Source organism: Branchiostoma lanceolatum, chromosome 14 (assembly GCF_035083965.1).
Source record: "Branchiostoma lanceolatum isolate klBraLanc5 chromosome 14, klBraLanc5.hap2, whole genome shotgun sequence".
Lineage (NCBI taxonomy): Eukaryota > Metazoa > Chordata > Leptocardii > Amphioxiformes > Branchiostomatidae > Branchiostoma > Branchiostoma lanceolatum.
The window spans coordinates 2,324,069-2,346,149 of record NC_089735.1 but is presented as its reverse complement, the minus strand read 5'-3'; the positions used below and the strand labels follow the sequence as shown (position 1 = coordinate 2,346,149).

The 22,081-nt window shown below is 40.2% G+C and overlaps 1 protein-coding gene across 26 annotated transcripts in view; it reads left to right on the top strand.

The window, feature by feature from the left end:
• The window catches only part of LOC136448590 (calcium/calmodulin-dependent protein kinase type II subunit delta-like), a 91,829-nt gene that overhangs the window by 51,557 nt on the left and 18,191 nt on the right, over positions 1–22,081 (top strand). For all 26 annotated transcript variants that reach the window (XM_066448231.1, XM_066448228.1, XM_066448230.1 and 23 more), the window contains exons 7-12: positions 4,568–4,670; positions 8,878–8,961; positions 9,824–9,918; positions 10,877–10,999; positions 15,668–15,751; positions 20,512–20,554. In XM_066448231.1, the coding sequence (XP_066304328.1) occupies positions 4,568–4,670; positions 8,878–8,961; positions 9,824–9,918; positions 10,877–10,999; positions 15,668–15,751; positions 20,512–20,554 (532 nt within the window). The remainder of the gene's footprint in view (positions 1–4,567; positions 4,671–8,877; positions 8,962–9,823; positions 9,919–10,876; positions 11,000–15,667; positions 15,752–20,511; positions 20,555–22,081) is intronic.

The following is a 22,081-nucleotide window of genomic DNA, read 5'->3' as shown; positions in this document are numbered from 1 at the left end:
GCAGTCCTCCACTTCCATATTTGACCATAAATATGATACTGACTCATTCTATCTATTGCTTGGCCACACTAACTGTTCTCGGATTTTATAGAAATGTGCTAAACTGGAAAAATGATGTGAAAGCAGAGCACGAGGGCCAGTTTAGGGAGTAAATATAGTCAGATTCCAGGGCTCAAAATAGTGGGTGCATGTGCACCCAGTGCACCCAAAATTGGAGCTGTGCACCTAATTTTTGACTGTGGGTGCACTGGTGCACCTAGATATTTTTGTAGCCTATAGGGTTAAGGTACTATTGTACACTAGTATACAGAATATTCTTGAAATGTAAGTATAAAAAACAGCATGATAACTTTTTGCTGTACTTTATTCAATGTATTATTTGTTTGAAATTTTAAAGTTAGCTATAGAATTACAGTTCTTAAGAAAGGCAGCAGCGTTAAACTTTGTAATCATGTTCTGAAGAACATTCAACTTTATTTTATCTGGTGCACCCAAAATTTTTTTCTGTGTACCCAATTTTTTGAGTTGGGTGCACCAGTGCACCTATTCCCAAAGATGAATTTCAAGCCCTGGATTCAGTTTTCCTCCCTGCCCTCTGCTTTTATGATGTCTACTTGCTATATTTTCACCTTAGGCCACACCAATTTAATTTCTTGGTTAACAGATTTTCATTTTCCCCAAAAAAAAATTTTAGAAAAAAAAAAGTCAGGAAAACGGAAGGCTGGGCCAGCCAGATTTTTTTTTTTTAATTTTTTTTTTGGAAAATAGAAAATCCATTAGCCAAGAAATTGAATTGGTGTGGCCTTAGAATGTTAGAGAACCAAGGAAGTAAATTGGTGTTGCCTTACGTAACGTAACAGTAGGAGTAGATCACTCATACGTGACGAAGGCAAGAGACGTAGCCGGAAATTTGTTTTCTAACATTATAATGACGTTAAGTCTCTACAATGTCTTGTACAAGCACATCTTAGAACATTTTTTACGAAAACTATGCATTTTTCAAAGCTTGGACTGTTGTTAAAATGTCTGTTTTCTTCCCAACCACACACCGCCGAGGCTGTGCCCTGCCACCAGGACGGAGAGCAGAGACACCACCATGCCACGAACTGTGTGTAAACACCTCGCATTCAGCCGTCTTTTCACCCCTCACATACCCTCAGCACGGGACAGAGACACACTCCTCACTGTACAGTACAGATCTGAGGAGTTTCAGGGCATGCTCTAGAGGGTTGTGACACCATGGTTGGTTGTTGATTACTGTTGGGGTCGTATAATTACATTCTGTGATCATCCATAATGAATGTATTCCATCACTTGGCATGTCTTTCTTTCTTTATGCATCCAAACAAAGTACATGTTTGTAGTTGGAAAGGATGTACATTGCTATTAACATTTTCAGATGCATATAAGATGTGGTTAAACTTGTGTAACTTTCTCCTTTTATATAAGAAGTTGAACCCAGGGCTGGAAGGCCCTGAAGACACTCCTACAGCCAGCCAGCAACCAAACCGTGTGTATCAACCCTCTTTGAGTGTTCTATCCCCCTCTGTTAATACACACTTCATGTAGATGATCAACGGAATGAAATCCCCAAAATTGTGCTTGTAACCCCCCCCCCCCCCCCCCTCACTATTTACTCCTACTTATTGTCTGGCTGTTCGGGACACAGCCAGGCTGCCCAACTACCCTGTGGCACATTAGGCATTACAATACACCCAACCCTACCTTTGTACTTTGATTCTGGTGTGCTTCAAATGCCAGTGACCTTTGAGTTTGACATAGATTTACGGAGAGCAGGTTTGGACATGTACCACTTTAAGGACTTGACTTCTTGTTTTCTTTCTTGAAGTTTAACTTGAAGAACATTCTATGATCATACGTTGTACAAGGGCTTGATTTGGGACGCATCAGGTCTTTCTTTTAAAAGTACTGTCGTTGCATTAACCTGGTATTTGGTCTATTCTAGCTTTGGTTCGTTCCTCTGGCCGCTTCGATGCAGAAAAGTGTGATCCTTGTGTCCTGCATTATTTCAAATACTGTATTTCAAATATTTCTCAGAAGGAGTACTGTAAATGCAGAAATGTTCGCGGTGGTTTCATGAAATGTTTTGCCCTTCTACCCTCCTGTCTACTATTGTCTCAAATGCGAACTTAAAACCACCGGAGCCTGACCACCGTGAACACTCCGTTTTCTCCCTGTCATTTAGCATTTACAGTGCTTGTTTTAACCCCACTACCATGATATTTTCAAGGACTATGTCAGTCGGAGCCAATCAGAACTCTAACCTATTTTAGGCAAATGTCCAAATGCCAGTTGTTTCTTAATTAAAGGCACCCAGAGCATTTAATGAGGCTTGAAAACTGGAAATATTCTAGTTGCTGTAATCTTTATGAAATTGACATTTAATACCACTTTTTACCACATTTGTGTGTGGATTTCTTATCAAAAGTGCTCAAAAGCGGCACAAGAAAAGCTACATGGTGATCTTTTAGTTTCACACGCCTAGTGTAAATAGACCGATACCATAGACCCGCCCACCTCCGTCAAAATTTAGAAATGCAAAAGCAAAACATAAAGATGCAAATATTTGACGGACATGCAGTCACTCTCTCATTGGTCGAACTACTAATTTTGATGGACAGTCAGGATCAGTCTATTAGGGCTTGGGTTTTCTATCAGATCTCACCACACAGCGACATCGTATCTTTGCTGTTGTAATGTCGATATGTAATGGAATAATTGGAGTTTTTATATTCAAGTTTCAAGCCTCATGAAGTGCCTTTAATAGCCAGACTGTTCTGCAGGGAAGTGATCAAAGGAGCGAACAGAGCTAGATGGATACCAGGCTAGCACTGCAGATCATGCACCATGAAAGTTTAACTTTTTGTCGGTGCCCACACACAAGGGTTACACTGTGACAGTAGATCTATCTTCAGCTTGATAAAACTTTGGACAGAATTCAAGTACAATCAGACTTGTGTTCCATGAAAGTCGTCGAATCACGACTGATCGTGTAATGGACAAAATGGTATGATAGTCATGTTTCTGTAGATTGAGTCATGCCTTAGATTATGATGAGTCATGTGGCAATGGCACCTCGCCCGCTCTTAATGCTGCTCGAAAAAGATTTGGGCAGACTCCTACCTCAATCAGAACAGGCTCAGGCTTGCCTTGAAATTAGCTCAGTTGCCTCCAGAAATGAAAAAAAAAGTGTTTAAACCCTTGAGATATGATTAATGTCTTAAGTTTAAATTGATCATGTTGCAATGGTCCCCAGTCTGATATATAGGTCGCTCCAAAAAAGCTTTTGGACTAAATCCAGGCACACTCAGGACAAACTTCTTTACCGTGCTATCAGAGACTGATCCTATCATGAACAAAATCTGAGTTTATTCACGCACTTGAGGTCTGATTCGTGCTTTAAGTTATAACCAGCCTTGTCTCGACGGCTAGCAGCCAGATCCATCTGATCCTCGAAAACCTTTGGGCCAAGTCCAAGTACAATCAGGACAGACTCCAAGTAGCTGATTCACAGACGATCCAATAATGAACAAATGTTATTCACAGACTTGACTTGGCATTGGTCCCCAGCCTGATCACTTTGCAGCTCAGAAAAGCTTTGGACCAAATCCAACTGCTATCAGATACAGTCTGTACTTGTTACCATGAGAGGAGCTGAAAGACAGCCCAACCCAAAACTGACATGTAATGGTCTCTTCACTTTTGAAGTGGTACTTGTGTTGTTTGTTTATGTAATTATAATCACCAACCTGATCTATTTCTCCCCCTTCCCCCCCCCCCCAAAAAAGTTTGGGACTAAAACATTATCTGCCTTGTCAAGTGATAGTGGTACATGATTGTGACTTTTGACTTGTTGTCCGTGGCACAGTTAATTACCAGCCTGATCTATAAGATCTATCACCCACCACCACGCATACACACACACTCATGCGCACACACACACACACACACACACACACACACACACACACACACACACTCAAAGCTTGGGACAAGAACAAGTTATTTTTCGCCTTGTGAAGTAATAGTGGTACATGTACTTTTGACTTGTTGTCCGTGGTAAAGACAAAGTTAAAGTCACCAGCTTGATAAATTTGCAAAAGGCTACCACCCTCCCCCCCCAAAAAAAGCTTGGGACAAAAGGATGTGTTTCCCGCCTTGTTGAGTCATAAGTGATACATATACTTTAGTTATAAGTTGTCCGTTAATCATCAGCCTGATCGATTTGCCAACCCCCTTTCAAAAAAGCTTGGGACAAAAACATGTCCTTCCCGCCTTGTAGAGTAATAAGTGATACATATACTTTTGTTATAAGTTGTCCGTTAATCATATCGCATCAGCCTGATCGATTTGCCAACCCCCTTTCAAAAAAGCTTGGGACGAAACCCCGCCTTGCGGCGTGATGTTTACACCCAGTCCGTGAGCTTGGCGGCAGCTTTGCTCTCCTTCCTGGCAGGGAGCAGATTCTCAGACCCCGGCAGGACCCGACCGGTCCTAACGGGTGGAAACACTTCTTAAAAGAGATGCTTCTCCCCGTGTCTCTTAGCCTGAGAACCTGTTACTTGCCAGTAAGCAGAAGGGAGCTGCAGTGAAGCTTGCAGATTTCGGTCTTGCCATTGAGGTGAATGGTGATCAACAGGCATGGTATGGTAAGTATTCGCATGAAAGCTCATCTGTACGCCAAAAATAATTACTCAAGCAACTGGATAAAGTTTTGAAACAGTCAGACGTTTCAGACAGCATCCACTGTCTTTCGTCAGTGACTAATGATAGGACTGAGAACACCAGTTTTTACACCAGTCACTGACGAAAGACAGTGGACGCTGTCTGAAACGTCTGACTGTTTCAAAACTTTATCCAGTTGCTTGAGTAATTATTTTTGGCGTATCTTACTACCTGGATGTCTAACTTTCATCAACGTATTAAAGCTCATCTGTGTTGGGCTGAGTACATATTGGAAAATTTTTAACTTTGATCCAACACCATGAGTTGAACTCACCATGAATTTTCGGTTGGACGTCCAAGCTTCGTCAGATGTTCGATCCACTGCGTTGAACGCCGGGAAGTCGGAGACGTGATGACGTCAGCAGTGAATCGAACGCAGCGGGATCACCCCTCCCTGAACCGCGACGGTGGAATATTCCGTCTGCCCGCTGTGTTCGATTCACTGCTGATGTCATCATGTCTCCGACTTCCCAGCGTTCAACGCAGTGGATCGAACATCTGACGAAGGTTGGAGGTCCAACCGAAAATTCATGGTGAGTTCAACTCTTGGTGTTGGATCAAAGTTAAAAATTTTCCAGTATGGTAAGTATGCGAATGGTGGGGATGTGCTACCCTGTGGTGCAGTTTTATACATACGCAGTATATATAAAGCTACACTTGTAACAGGCTTCAAGGGAGGCAAAGTTGAACTGTAATCTCCAAAACAAAAACTGGACCCAAATTTTCGACTGTCCGACTCCAGTCTTTGTCAAGGAATGTCATGGAGTCACAGAAGCAGTGGACTGCTAATTTGTTGACAAAGACTGGAGCTGGGCTGTTTAAAAGTTGGGTAAATCTGATTTTTGTGTTGGAAATTACAGGTCAACTTTGATTCAGAAGGATTTTTATGCTTAATTACAACTGTAAGCCAAGGCTTCAATGTAGACCTCAGTAAAAGGTCAATCTAACTCATCCTCCAACACAGCAAATGCAAACTCAGAAATTATGAATTTTTCCCATCCTTGAGGCCTTTTTTTTCTTCACAGAGACTGACCCACTATTCTAGGGTCATGTGACTCAAGCAGTTACTGCAGACTTCTAGGGACCTTTGACCTACTGTAGGTCAAAGGTCCCTAGAAGTCTGTTCTATCCCCATTTCAATTGTGCTTACAATATGGCCGGTGGGCCCTGATATAGATGGTTTCTATCTCTGACTTCTCTCAGAAAGCTGTGCTATTCGTTATCCAGTGTCTTGACTTTGTCCAAGTGACATGGTTTGCATCTCTGTGTTGCTCGAGCCTTGTAAATTTGGTTCTAACCTTTTAATAAAATATGAGCTTTTATGCCAGCTGGTAAAAAGGAGTGCATTGCTCTTAGGTGTGATGAAAACATGCAGTAAATCCGACAATGTTCCCCTACAGTCATCAGACAGGGTAAACGTGGCCCCGCAGTATACATGTACAGCTGCCAGTATGTACAAACTTTCACATGGGTGGTTTAAAAAACGACCCATGTAAACATGGGTACTTAAAACAGAGCTCTCTGCTGTGGGGTCATGTATGCCATGCTACCATTGTCTTGTGCTCTGGGAAGGACCATGGAAAAGACATTTATCAATAGTCGTTTATTTATTTGTTAATTTCTGTCTATGTTTAACCAGGGTAGCCCAACTCAGTGGTGTAATTACTATTTTACAGTGGGGCCCTGGGTCACAAACAAGACAGAATATTATTTAGGCCACACCAATTTAATTTCTTGGTTAACAGATTTTTTTAAAATTTTGGCCCAAAAAAATCATGAAAACAGAAGGCTGGGGTGAAAACTTGTACCTGACCCTGTTCACTCCCTGAAATTGTGTGCACCAAAGTGCAAACTTTCCTCTGAGATTCTGTTTTCCTGTTGATTTTCCAATCTAGAATTTTTTTTAAAATTCTGTTAACCAAGAAATTAAAATGGTGTGGCCTTAGCATAGAAGAGCCAATTTTGTTCCATACCGCCTCACCACAAAAGATAAGCTTGTTGTACAGATAGCTTACCGTAGTGCCCGTAGTGTATCAAGTTGATGTTCACTTTGAAAGGTTTGCCAGATGCAGTCAGATTAAGCTTTTGGTCAAATCTCTCCCACTGACAGAAGAAAGTAATAGCCTCAGTGTCTTCTAATAGGAACTGTTTGACAAGAGATAAGGTTGAGTTACTGACATTTGGATGAACGGAAATTGCTGCCCAAACCACCTTCACCTTATTTTTCCAAGTCCATGAACGAATTATGGGATGAAGTTGTGTGTGCGTAGGAGCCTGAAATGAGTGTGTCTTTCAGAGCACTGTTGTCCTTAAGCCCCCCGTCACAAATAAGAAATTCAGCTCGGCCGACGTGTTGGCGAGCTTCAAATGTGCATTGTCGGCCGTAGTACGCCCAAAGTCCTGTCGATTACGCGGGCTTCGGGCGATTTTTAGAAATAAAAGTTGATCCAAATATTGGCCTTTTACCAGGTTAGTCGATACTGACTTCGTACATGTCCAAGAGATGGTACCATCTCATGGAGGATTTTTAGTTTCTAGTGTTCGACGGACGTCGCTCAAGATTTTCATTAGAAAATACGGTTGACGCTCGGGCGATTTTAAAATTCGGCAAGCTTCTTACAATCTACAAATTCGGCCGACGCTGGCATGAATTGTGACGCCGCCTTTAGCAACTACTTGAAAAATCACCAGCATCTCTAGATCCAAAGTCTGTGAAAGGAACAAACAACAAGATGCAATTTTGTATCCAGGGGAATCCCAATTACCAAATACCTGTCTTTCAGAATATGTTTGTCCTTGGCTTTGACAACAAATTTGCTGGGAAAATCACCTTCACTTTCACCTTCCTTTTTAAAGTCGTTGAACGAAAAGTAAGATGAATTTTGTGGAGGAGCCCTAGAAACATGTACCTGTCTTTCAGAATATGTCTCTCCTCATATGTAACATACACTGCCTGCTAGAGCCGATTATTTGTTACGAGTTAGAAATTTTCTGGCAAAATCAGCAAAATCGCCCTCCCCTTCTTTTTTAAAGTCGTTGAACGAAAAGCAAGATGAATTTTTTTTGTGGAGGAGCCCTAGAAACATGTACCTGTCTTTCAGATTATGTCTCCCCTCATATGTAACATACACTGCCTGCTAGAGCAGATTATTTGTTACAAGTTTGACATTAAGACTTTCGGGATCGCGCACGCATCAGTCGGATGCAGAAATTGCTTATTTGTCACCCGGCAGTCTGGCTGGCGTGCTTCCAAACACAGACATCCGAGCCGTGATTATCTCATCCCCAGAGCAGGCCGTGTCACCATCTCTGATGAACAGAGAGGATTCATGGATGCGATTAAATGTCTTGTCTGCACAGCACTTAGCTGGGCCAGTTATCCGTGTGTGGGCGGTTAATCTGGAATGAGAGCTCGCTTTTTATGGAATTTGTCCATATAAGGCCACGCCAATTTATTTTCTTGGTTAACACAATAAAACAAGATTTAAAAAAAAAATGCTAGATTAGAAAAACAACATGAAAACAAAATCTCAGAGGAAAGTTTGTACTTTGGTGCACACGGTATCAAGGAGTGAACAGGGTCAGGTGCAAGTTTTCACCCCAGCCTTCTGTTTTCATGATTTTTTTGTGCTAAAATTACAAATAAAAATCCGTTAACCAAGAAATTAAATTGGTCTGGCCTAAGATCTGATTTTGCCGCACAAACAACGGTTGTGGGCAGACTTTAACATGACTTTGGTCTTGTTTTTGTCACCCATGTATTTCAACTTGACCAATGAAGCAGGGTTTTGATACCTGTATGTGTAGAAGGGTAGAGTTGCTGTCAAAAGTCTTCAGTCTTGTTCTTTCTTTGTTCTTAAGTCCTTTCCTGGAGACAAGACAATGGGCAAGCCAAAGGAAGTCGTGCACTGTATGTTTGTTTATTTTTGTGTTCAAAAGTGAAGACGAGCAATAAAATCTAACACAACAAATTATAGCAGAAAATATTGCATAAAGTCAGAATGGAATGTATGAAAAATGATAATGGAATACAGGTAAGTGCAATGCAAGTTGACCCTTAACTCTGAAAAGATATGATATAGGAATCACTCCAGAAAAAACAGGCACTGTCTGACACAGTTGTGTGTACAGGTTTTGCAGGCACCCCTGGCTATCTGTCCCCAGAAGTCCTGCGGAAGGACCCCTACGGCAAGCCAGTCGACATGTGGGCATGCGGTAAGTTTTAGTTTTATTTAGATCCAAAAATATTCTTCCTGTGGTATACACATTCATACACATTACAATTACAACATACCAAGGCATACAAAGTGACAGTAGAGAACAAAAATAACACAGCTCCTTAAAAGCAATAATTACAGTCCAATACTTTGCTAATTGTCACCTGTGGTGTTCCACAACTGAGACAGATTCTGTACAGTTGTTGATCATGACGTTCAAAATTATCAACTTACATGTACATGTATGTCGAAATCTTAGCTGATAGAGCTTTATGTTTGCTCTATTGCTAATAAAAGAATCATCCAATTGGCTTTCTTCAGTCTCGAGTTACCTTATATGAAGAGCCTAACTTGAAAGATACTACTATTTGGCGATAGAGTCATGTGATATCTTTTAATATAGTGAAGGGGAGATAATCACAATGACTGCATGAAGATGCACAGGTTTGTAGTCCAATACTTAACATGTAGCATTGGATGGCTGAGGCCAGACTAGCAGAAACAGAGAGGTCACAGATTTGATTACTGGCTAGACATTGTGTCCTTCGGAAAGGCACTTTACACGAACTTCCTCACTCCACCCAGGTGTAAAAATGGGTATATTTCTTCGCTTGGGGATGTAAAAAGCGGTGAAAGGAGAGGGTTGTGCTCCGCCTTCCAATACTGTGCCCTAGACACAGTGGATAACAACCCACTGCCTCTACGGCCTCAAAAAGGCTATGGGACTACCTTTACCCTGTGGACTAAGTATGATTGTGATAGTACAGGCAAGAAATGGTTAATGCAACACTATATAAGGGTTTCGTATACAACTTTTGAGAGGAAAGTGTTTATGCCCTGACTTGTTTGTCCGTGTTCAGGTGTAATTCTATACATCTTGCTGGTGGGGTACCCTCCGTTTTGGGACGAAGATCAGCACAAGCTGTACTCGCAGATCAAGGCTGGAGCATACGATGTGAGTGTTTCTGTCTTTATTTATCCTACACATATCTCTCTTTAACTTAAGTCTCTGGCTTTTACATACAATGATACATATGTCTCTAAAATTGTCATCACCTCTTTAACATCAATTCTGAGGTTTGGTCTAAAATCGAGGAAATCCAGATGTGATGTTTCTGTCTTAATACATTTTTTTTTAAATTTATTATCACCAAGTGAAAAGGTACATGAGCAGGGGGAAAAATCACCCTGAATTGCAGAGTTTGCTTACAATTTTTGAAAATGAACAAATGATGAATAAAAAAAAAATTATATTTCTTTAGACATCACGTACCGAAAATTAATATCAAAAGTAAAATACTTGTTGAGGCGAAGAAACCACAAACTGGTTTAGTGACAGTCAACATAGTAAGTAAACAGTTCCTTATTCTATGACAGTTCCTTGTTGTACAGTTGTTTGTTATTTAGTCTACACAAACCTCTTTTCTAACTTAAGTCTCTGGTTCTTAGTGATACATATGTTACTGAAATTGTCACCTCTTTAACATGTCAATTCTGAGGTTTGGTTTAAAAGCAGGCAAATCGAGATATTCCTCTAGTCAGTGACGAAAGACAGCGGACTGGACGATGCTGTCTGAAATGACTCTTACCTTTTCCTAAGTTTATCCAGTTGCTTGAGTAACTGTTACCTTGCGAATCTCATTACCTGGATGTCTAACCTTCATCAACGTACTGTACATTTTGTCTGTCTTGTCTGCCACGACCAGTGGAAGATTAACTCGTCAGCAAGCAACATGTAAACTTGTTTGAGATCAGCATTGGACAAAATTCTCAGTCAGTTGTTAAAACGAGTTTATTCTGGTCGTGCAGAAAGAACTTTGTTAATCAGTGATTTACCCACGTCTTGATGAAACTATTTACTATTGACGGTTGTTTGATATCCATTCTGTATTCTCTTTTCTTCTCCACCCCAGTACCCTTCACCGGAGTGGGATACTGTCACACCAGAGGCCAAGAACTTGATCAACAGCATGTTGAACTTGAACCCAGCCAAGCGCATCACCGCTGAGCAGGCCCTCAGGCACCCCTGGATATGTGTAAGTACCAAGGGGGCTGTTGTTTATCACTTTGCACAGGATTGAGTTTATTGAGATTAAGATACCCTTTAGCCCCTCCAGGGGGCTAATCTTCCAGGGCTCATAAACACTACATGTATATCACAAAATACATACATACACACAGAATTACACACATAATTACATATTTACATACAGGTAAAAGCAGGTAGAATTGAAGAAAAGGATTGGTTGAGGTCAGAGGTCAGAAGCTAATTATGACTGAAACCATCAGTCGACATATCTGGTAATAAAAGCATACCTGCAAATTACTACAATTGCTACCTATTTACAAATCAAACTCAATCCATCATCAAGTTAAAACCATTACAGGATACAGCTCAATCAGAATCCAGCTCACACAGCAAGTAGTTAGGCCTCGGATGTTGTTGTTTTTTTCATTCCTCTTATTAGTTTTCAAAATAACAAAGAAATAATAATAAACATGGCACATATACAAAATAAACGAAACACATGAGAAACCACAAAACTGATACAAAAAAACAGGAAACAATAATATAAGATCACAAATAGTTAATGGGAACCTATACATTTTGGTAATCAAATACATAATGACAAGAAAGATTTATGTTGAAAGGACAGTATATAGTTTTCCCCACTTTCCCAGGTGTTTTTGAGTCTTATCAAGTCATTTGGCAATAATGTATTCTAATTGTTGAACATAAGAGACATAAGAAATCAAAACCAGATAAATGTAAAGTCTTTTCACGATAGTTGAGAATATAAATTTTACCTAAAAGAATAAATAAGTTTGACAGGCCTGGATGTTGAATGTGTTTCCGGTTCTGATCCTGAAAAAACTGGGCCGGTAGGTAGAGATTCTCTACTTTTTTTAAATTTCGGTAGCGATCAAATAAATTTAGGTAAACAAGTGAATGTAAAAGGTAGATGCATCAGGACACTGATATTTGCAACACCAAATTGTAACATCAATTATACAGATGTAAATTGTACAAACGCAACTATATTAATAAACTGAACAATGGGGTACAGTCAATGTTTAGTGTACATTCTTACTAAAGAGTCAACTGTTCTAAGCCCCCATCTGTTAACAGACGGTAAAATACAGCAAGTCTGTTTTGGATCTCATCACAATGTCAGATTGAATATTTTGTGTCCCTTGCTTTAAGCCATCAAACCCCAAAGAAATGTTAGCTCTGGCAGGTTTTTGCTACGGTCTGTTGGATGACTGGAAACACTGTCAACATTTCTTCGGCCTTCTGTATCTGTATCAGATTCTGTATCTGTATAGCCGGTATAACCGCCCTTCGGCGTAACACACCAGCTTCGCAGGCACACGGCGCGGCAGCAGCTGGTTATATTACACTGAACGGCCTGTCACACCTAAGTTTTGCACATCTGACTGCAATCGTTCTTTGAACTATTTAGTGAAGATGTTCCTACAGCATCTGATGACAACGAGTTCCATTCTACTATGGTTCTCGGGAAATACGAGCCTTGGCTTGAGTTTACACTAGCATCCTCTGACACAGTTTGTGAGAAAGATGACGCGGTGAACTTAGATGAAGAAAGACTGAGGGCAGCTGTAGAATGTTTGAAATTCCCTCTGCTAAAGCAACAGAGCACAGAAACTGATGATGATTGCACAAAACGGGAACAATGCCTCCTAGTGACCACTTTACAAACTGCAGCACTTGAACCATTTTGAAGCTCATTTAGATGCAGAGCAGGAGCCTGTGTCCCACAGAGGACTGGAAATGCTACTTCTGACTCTGACTTTACCGGTATTCAATTACCTTGAAATAAATTATTCATGTCCATCTTTTTTCTCGTCACCACAACGTTTCTGACAACAACCTTAAATCTTACACCAACACAATGCGAAACGTTGGTCGAACGAAACACTTCATTGCGTACAAAGAGTATTTTTATTCAGTGCCTTACCAACCTGATTCAACTATTCACAATGCAAATTTTCCGACCAGAAATACGTGTATGAACCTTGCATGAACAGGAGAGTATTTTATACCCTGGGCTGGGATAACAAAAGGCAGTTATTTTTGTCAGGTTCCTGTCAGGTTCCCGCTTCTCTCCAATAAAAGCACTATTCACTCCGTTTCCCCAGTCGACTGCGCACGGTTACCAGGGCTCGAAACACTGGGTGCATGTGCACCTGTGTGCACCCAAAATTGGAGCTGTGCACCTAATTTTTGACTGTGGATGCACCAGTGCACCTAGAGATATTTGTAGGCTATAGGGTAAAGGTACTATTGTACACTAGTAAACAGTACAATGTATCAGAAAAAGCAATATAACCCTTTGTTGCACTTTCTTTGATGCACTACTTGTCTGAAAATTGGAAGCTATAGAATTACAGATTGGAATTCTTAATTATAACCATAAGAGCCTTAAACTGTAATTATGTTTTGCTGACATTCAACTTTATTTTATGTGGTGCACCCAAAATTTTTTCTGTGCACCTAATTTTTTTGGCTGGGTGCACCAGTGCACCTATTCCCAAAAAAGAATTTCGAGCCCTGGTTACTGTTAAACACACAGCTCATTGCTGTTATTCTTTCCTATCGTTCCAAGCGTCTGGCTTATTTATGTCTCCATTAGATCCATTGGGCGCCACTTCTGCAGTGAGAGGTTGGTTTGGCAAGGGCATTTGTACCGTTAAATGTCTGGTTACGTCCATTTGTCCCAAACAAGGCTATCAAGTTTCATTAACTGTCGGGTTTATGTAAATGAATGGCACATTAACAGGTTTGTTTCTGACTCAAGCCAAGGTCAGGTTTGGGAGTTGGTAGCACAGATATGCCATGTTGTCACAGGTGAAGTCACGTTGTACCTTCTATCGTGTGATTTCCAACAAGACATCAATAGAACTGGTCTTTTCTGTCACATGAGTATTTTGTAGCACACATCCACAACTGTGCTTTTCTATCATAGACATGTTGTACACTCTGTAATGTGACAGGACCTTTACATGTAGTATGTCTAAAAGTTCAACTTAATGTCAAAGAATTGAATTGAGTGTCACAAGAAAAACAATGATTTCAGCTTATAGCTGCTATCAAAACGGTAGCTAAGTCAATGTTTTGTAAATGCTACAAGTTGCATGTACCATGCAGTGGTAGCTAGGTACTGAAACTGTGGTTATCAGAGATCTCTTAACAACTGTTCTGTTTTTAAAACCCTTTTGCAGCAAGTAGCATAGATATTCTAGATTTTTAGCACATAGGGTCCCCATCTCAATATATTGGTGTTCTTCTACCAAATAAAGCTAGGCCCCACTAAAGTAATAGGATCAGTTAGTACCTGTAAAAACTGTTTATCGGTTTCTATGGCGACGTAATGACCAAAGTGTAGACTTAATGAGTCAGAGTGCTGGATGTAGTGGCAGTTACCTCTATAGGGAGGTGGGTTTGAGGAATGCAGTGTAGAGTTTTTCTGTTACGACACTGTATGTATAGATATACATACATGGACATATAGCTGCATATGGACCAGTTCTATTGTGAGCCATTTCATACATAATTATGGCTAATACATGACATGATCTTCTGATGCCTCGAATTAATCTAAAGGAGGACACCATAGATCGTTCCTCATTAACAAACTTAAGGCTGTTAACACTATCATATGTCCTGCAAATACCCAATTCTAGCCACCTACCACTATGTAGCTGTATTTACACCTGTACACTACCAAAAATCGTTTTTTTCTTATTTTTCTTGTTCTTCCTTCTACAAAGAAAATGTTTCTGTCAGCAAGAATATTATTCTGTATACAAGAATCCCTGTTCTAAGCACAAACAAGAATCCCTGTTTTAAGCACAAACAAGAATTGCATCTAAGAATTTTTTTTTTCTTAAGTGAACTTAAACCAAGAAAGTTCAAGAAAGAAAAAAATGCTTTGTGTAAGAATTGACATAGACACGACTTCCCAGGAGGTTTCTTGAATTTTCTTGTTTTTCCTTTGTATAAGAAAATCTTTCTCAACATAAGAAAATAAGAAGAAATAAGAAAAAAGATTTTTGGTAATGTATCTGTACAGTTTTGTATGGAAGTGTGCTCCCACAAAAATACATTTACTGCCAAGGCTACGAATAGCAAAAATAATCGCATTAGAAGAGCATTTTGAACAGGAAATAAACCCAAGAAGCAGAAGTCCTGTAAATTGATGAAACTATAACGAAACCATTAAGTGGTCAATGAAATTTCCACGGCCCAAGGCCCTTCATTTGTGTCTTCGAGATTTCATTTGCAGTTTCCATGGCAATGGTTTGCTTATTCCTTGGGTCCGGCTGTAGCCTTGGTGATGATGGTATGACATCTTGGGAATTTTGGCAAGCATACATGTATGTCTCAGACATCTGAATACATTTTTGTCTTGTATCTGCATACACTTATGACTTGTGCATATACTTACATGTACATGTATATCTTAGACATGTGCATACACTTATGCCTTAGACATGTGCGTACACTTGTAACATTCAGTTATGTAGAAAACTTATTACTGTATATAATATTTGCCCTAATCATGGTAGATTACTGTAATACATTCACGCCTTAGTTCCTGCCAAGTTAATTTAACACAATCTTTTCTCTGCCTCTGGTGATTCGATTGCTTACGACTCTGTTTTTCTCTCCATATCCACAGCAACGAGAACGCGTGGCGTCCCAGATCCACCGCCAAGAGACTGTCGACTGCCTGAAGAAGTTCAACGCTCGCAGGAAGCTGAAGGTTTGTTTGCTTGTTTGTTTGTCTGTCTGTCTGTCTGTCTGTCTGTTTGTTTGTTAACTTTGTTTGTGGTCTGGCTGCTTGGCAATATGGATCAATTTCTCTGTGTATCCGTGTGCTTTCTTCGATCCCAGAGTCGGCCCCTGCTTGGACATGTTGTGAGGGATTGTTGGGGGAACTTAAGCTGAATAAGGCATTAGCCTCCGTCGTCAAACCCCTGCGCATAAAAGAACCCAACACACATACTGAAAAGAGATGGCTTCAACCTGGAGTGCAAGGAAGACATTCTTTTTAAACTAGCGCTGCAAGTATAATCATTAGAGCTGTGTACCTAAACAAATTTTAGGTACAGGTACAGGTACATGGGTTAAGGTACAGGTCCGGACATTTGGACACCCGAATCCCAATGCCCATTTCATGCAAGGACCCCCAACATAAATGACTATACTCAAGTGTAAGATATTTGAATCCAAGCAACATGTAAGTAACCCCTTTCAAGCTGCAAGAAAGGAGCCACAAGATATAGATATATTAGAAACCATTGGACACAATAGTCCCCCTATTCCTAATGCCCTTTTCATGTCGGGACCTTAAACAGAACTTCCTATACTCTGGTCTAAGATACATGTATTTGAATATAAGCTAAGTACCCCATTTCAAGAAAAGAGCCACTATAGATATATTAGAAACCTTTGGACACAAGAGTCCCCCTATTCCTAATGCCCTTTTCCATTCAGGACCCCCAACATAAATTCCTATACTCAAGTCTAAGATATTTGAATCCAAGCTATGTAACCCCTTTCAAGAAAGGAGCCACCAGATATATAGAAACTAAATATAATAATATTATAGACACAAGAGTCCCCCTATTCCTAAGGCTCTGGTCCTGTCAGGACCCCAAACACAAATTCCTATACTCAAGTGTAAGATACGTGTACATGCATTTGAACTCAAGCTAAGTAACCCTTCTCAAGACACAAGAGTCCCCCTATTCCTAAGGCTCTTTTCATGCCTGGACCCTCGGCAGACATTCCTGTACTCAAGTGTCCCGCGTTCAAGAGAACGTTTGTGCATTGTAAAACAGATTGATGATGTCACAGACCTTTGGGACAACAGCCTGCCATTTGCCCCGGACTCCGGCAAATGTCAGACCTGCTGGTTGTAAATATCAACCGAAGAAAAGGTTGTCTGAGGTGACCTTCAGGCGACCTTTAGCAGGGCTCACATTTGGAAGGACTGAAAAGAACGAGTAAACAAAATTACCGCCGTTTGACCCACAGCGATGTAAGGTCATGCTGTGTATTCTGTGTTGCCATAGTAACGGTATACTTCATGAATGGTTTTGAGGCATTTGAACCAGTGCATTCAACATATAGGTTGTAGAAAAGTTCAAATTTGGGCGTCTTTGAAAAGCCTTTTTAGTATTCTGAACATGACAATTTTAGATCGTCATGTAACATAAAAGTGAAAACCTTTGGCCTCAGTAACTATTATGTAGAGTTCAACAAGTGTCTTCTGTTATCAAGTGTTCTAAACCAGTCCTGTTATATTAGTCTGATATGAACCAAAAAGACACAGGGCAGTAGATGATGCATCTGATAGTACTTCAGCAAGTGTCTTTAGTTGTTAGTATTCTAAAGCTCTTATTTCAAACATGCTCTTCATTCATCCAGATCTGGCTAGAGTTCAACAAGTGTCTTTTTAGTATTCTAAACCTGAGCAATTTTAGTCGCGGCCAAGACACTTCGGTATATATCAATACACCACTAGCAGTGCTCATCTAGATTTGGACAGAGTTCAACAAGTATCTTCTTAGTATTCTAAACCTGGTTTCTTCAGCCAAGATACTTTGCCTACACTGTATATTTATCAATGCACCACTAGCAGTAGCAGACATGCAATTCATCAATTCTAGATTTGAATAGAGTTCAACAAGTATCTTTTTAAGATTCTAGTTTGTGGGCATTCACTAAAAAGCCGGTCCCCAGTAAACGTCACTCCTCAAATTCCCCGGTCCACCCACTGTAATGGACAAGTATTTTCATTTGCTAAATTGGACATTGATTCCTTTTCATGAAATTCCAATGGGGCATTGATTAACGAGGTATTGCATGCTGTAAGCCAGTGGTTCTGAGTTAAGGCTATGTCATGTATTTATGGGTCCCAGGAATTGTTTTGCCAAGAACGTATTCATCATCTATATATGAATGGATATTAAAGGAAACCCAAGCAATGTTAAGGCCCGAAAAGCCAGAAAATCGGATTTTGAATTTATTTAGTCATTTCTATACATGATAATAGTTCGAACAACACTATCACAATGTATAGCGACATCCATCATACAAAAAGACGACGTCGTTGTGATGTGAGAACTCAGTGAAAATCGTCACCATGGTTTTTGTAGGCTCACGGTTTTCAAATGCTCAAAGCATGAAGTTATTACGCAAATGTGCTGAATAGTGTTTAGTAAATTGTCACTACCTTACATGTAAAAGATTTCAGCATTTTTTTTGTTTCCATATTTTGGGCCCCAATATTGCTTTGGTTGCCTTTAAACTGTTTCTATCAATCTGCTTCTATCTGTGAGATCAGGTGCTGGAAACCATTTAGTTTGGTCAGTCATTTTTCTATATGAACTGTATATAGAAATTTGGTGTTTTCATGCATAGAAAATTATTGATTTTCGATTCAAAGAAAAAGTTATGAACTGGAGAGGACAACATGCCATGCAGACAGTTAACAGAGTCCACATCTTGGTAATAACAACTATGTAGAATTTCAGGAGGTGCAATCAATTCAAAAGCTTTTCCCTCGTGCCTCATTTTTCTCTAACTTGTTCCTTTGCCTTGATTTTCATTTAAACGTTCTGAGAACCAAGGTAATGAAGACAGTGATGTGGCCTTCGACATTTTACGTTCAAAATATATCAACCTTAGTCATAGTAACATCTACTAACATAATTCCACCAGGGTACATAATTCCACCACCCTGAAAATATGAATATACGTCCAAACAGATCTCCAACCCAACGTCCCCCAGTATACACTCCTGTGTATCTAAACTATGCAAACCTGGGGCGGTGCTGCACTAGAGATCTCTCAAACTCACTGTGTTTCAAAGTTGCGGATGTATGTAACCGGGCGGATAAATGTTAATGGAGGTTAAAAGCAGAGGGTAGGGAGGAAAACTTGAATATTTAAACTGTATTCACTCCATAAAACTGAGTACACCAAGGCATATAAACCCCGTCCTCAAGCTTTGTTTCCATAAATGTTTTCCAGTTAAGCATATTTTCCAGAAAACAAACAAATCAAATTGGTTTGGCCTTAATGGCCTGACATACGAGAATCTGCAGACAGATTTATGCCCAGAAATGATGTAATCGTAACCATGGCGACCCTGGACCGGAAAGGCAACACCCCGGGATCAAAACAGGCATCCTCCCTGGCTAAATATAGGCGCCCCCAATCAGTGAGACCCTCAGAATTGGTCTGGGGTTGGAAGTGACATCCACAATGAACGACAAGGTCATTTACGCGGGAGGGGACGGGCAGGCATGGCCTGGGTACTGTTAGTCGCGCTGTGGACATGTGCAGTCATCTTGGTAACACATCGCTTCAGTTTTACCCATTATTGTTCGTTGTTAAGCAGTAGTTTCGTAGAGAAGGTTGTACGAGTGTGTGTTTCTTGTTGTTAAGTTTGTTTGCAGCTGTTTTGACTTGAATTATTTGACACCGAACTATAATGTTACAAAAGATGTAATGTGATTTGATAATATTGTTTTCCTGTGTCCTGGTGGGGTAACTGTGATCTTCAAAGAAGGGATTTTGTCAAATTTTCACACGACCTTGATGTTGTAACTCGAGCAGGGAAAAATGTTGGGGACGCGGCAGGTCAAGTTCATGGGGGCGTTAAATAACTCTCGCTCAATGGGGAGCAGGCATCTCATGTGACTGGGTTGTATTAGGACCATTCCAGTAAAGGGAGGGGGTACATTCAGAGATTTGGGGAGGGCAGGGTCTGACAAGTTCGGAGAAATTTACTGGCCCTATCGGGCAAGCACATGCCATGGTCATTTCCATTTACCCAAGCCAACTTTTCACTGGCTTTTCACTGGCCCAAAATTTAAATGGCATTTTTCCATGCATTTTTGCTTGGAGCAAGAAAATTCAGACAAATTTGTAGACTTGGGGCTGATAGTGTCTCAATAGGGACACTGGCCAAGATAAGGGTATTTTAGGAATTCTGACAAATGGGCATACTTTTGACTGGCATCAATATGATACAGTTTAACAGTAGATTTACCCCAAACACTTCTACACTGGGAGTCTGATTTCGTATTTTTGAAGTGCAGGGTGCCTAAAAGATTTCACTAGCCCGATCAAGCAAGTACATGAAGACAGCAACTGGCCTGATCAGCAGTTTTGTACATTGAAATTCACCCTGATCTTGAATACATGTGAGCAACTTGTGTCATGGCAGGTATGAATTGTTGACACTGTTGTATTATTAGACAATGTATGTCTTGAATCTTCCTCTCTTTATCCAATCGCTTATTGCAAAACAGGTCTGATGAAAGGAACAGCCAACATCTGCTACTTATCAACTGTTGGTCCAGAATGGATGCAAAGGAATATGTTATGATTTTATGTGTATGTCTTGAAAAATTGGGATGTTTTCCTTCAAGGTTGACAAAATCATTTGCATTATTTGATTTCTTGTGACCTTGTAATTGACCTTGGGTGTTCTATGTCCTTGTACAGGGAGCCATTCTGACCACCATGCTGGCCACTCGCAACTTTTCAAGTAAGTCATGTGACCACTCCTTTCCCCTTGATATTAGGAGAAACAATACTCGTAGCCCTCCTCACTGTTATGTACTAGATATTTACATCTAGTTCCTGTTACATGAAACCACCTTGCTACATACTGAGCCAAAGAAACATTCCTTTCCATCAATTTGCAGAAGACGAATCAAGTTAAAACATTTCTGAGTTCAAAATCACTGAGGGTTTTGGGCATGATACTGGCATAACCAAAGAACAGAACACATTTCTTTCTTGGGAGGAAGTCCTGTTTGAGTGCTCCTTGTCCAATGTCTTCAGAATTTTTCTACATCCAATCTCCTCATAAGCTCTTTCCAACGTTACATCTTTGGTTATGCCAGTGTCTGTTTTCACAGAACCTTTTATTTAAACGTTTTACCCAAAGTAAGGCTCGATTTTAAGGAAACTACTTGTTTTCTAGACTTGAGATGTAATTATAGTCGAGTATAAACCATGAATGTGTCCCTTCTCTTTCCTCTTGGAAACACTTGAAAATAACTTTCATGAGTTCATGTGTGATTTAGGGGTGTCAGCATTTCCCTCTGACATTGTCTGAATCAACACATAAACTTACTTACAGGAAGGCGAAACTTACATAATCACTTCAATGCACCTGTTGATACTGATATGAATCTTGGAAGAGGATTATATTCTGTATATCTGACATCTTATTTGACAATTGACCAAGGCCTGGGACTTTTGATCAATAGTCTTACCTTTGTTCTGTGAATTCTGAATTGTATGTGGCAATACTAACAGTTGTTTTTCATTGAAATTACATGATAGGATGTTGGACTACGACAGTTTCACTGTTTTTCATAGAATCTGAAATTTGACATACTGAGTGTTTTACATTGTGTATGTTGGGGAAATTTACATGTCGGCAGAATGCATCCTCCCTCAATTGGTACCTTAAGGCCACACCATCTAGATTTATTCTCAGATATTTACAGGTTTGCGTAGCAAAATCTGTGTTGGTTTCGTTGGCATGTGTGGTGGCCGCCATCTTGATTTTGTGATGTCGCAGGGTCGCCATACCATTTTATTGGGAGGGGTGTTTTTTTGGGTCGCTAGCGTTCTCTCAATTTTTAACAAATCAGCACACAAGTACCACACATTCAAGTCAAATAAAAAGAAAAATTCAATACCAATTCATATTCATAAAAAGACTCTGTAATCGTTAATTTATCTAAAATCTTAGAATAGGGCCTCATGAAAACAGAGGGCTGGGAGGAGGAAAACTTCCATCTTACTCAGTCCACTCTCTGAAACTGTGTGCACCAAGAAAATAATTTCATCAGGTTGGTAGAATATAGGATATCGGAGGTTCTTTGTACACAACCAGGTAATCTCACCTGCTGACGTTTCGGTGTCTGTCAGACACCTTCTTCAGAGCTTCTGACTGGAGTACTGCTTCTCACCGCTATAAGTAGCCGATGTAGGTGGCGCTTATAGTGGTGAGAAGCAGTACTCCAGTCAGAAGCTCTGAAGAAGGTGTCTGATAGAC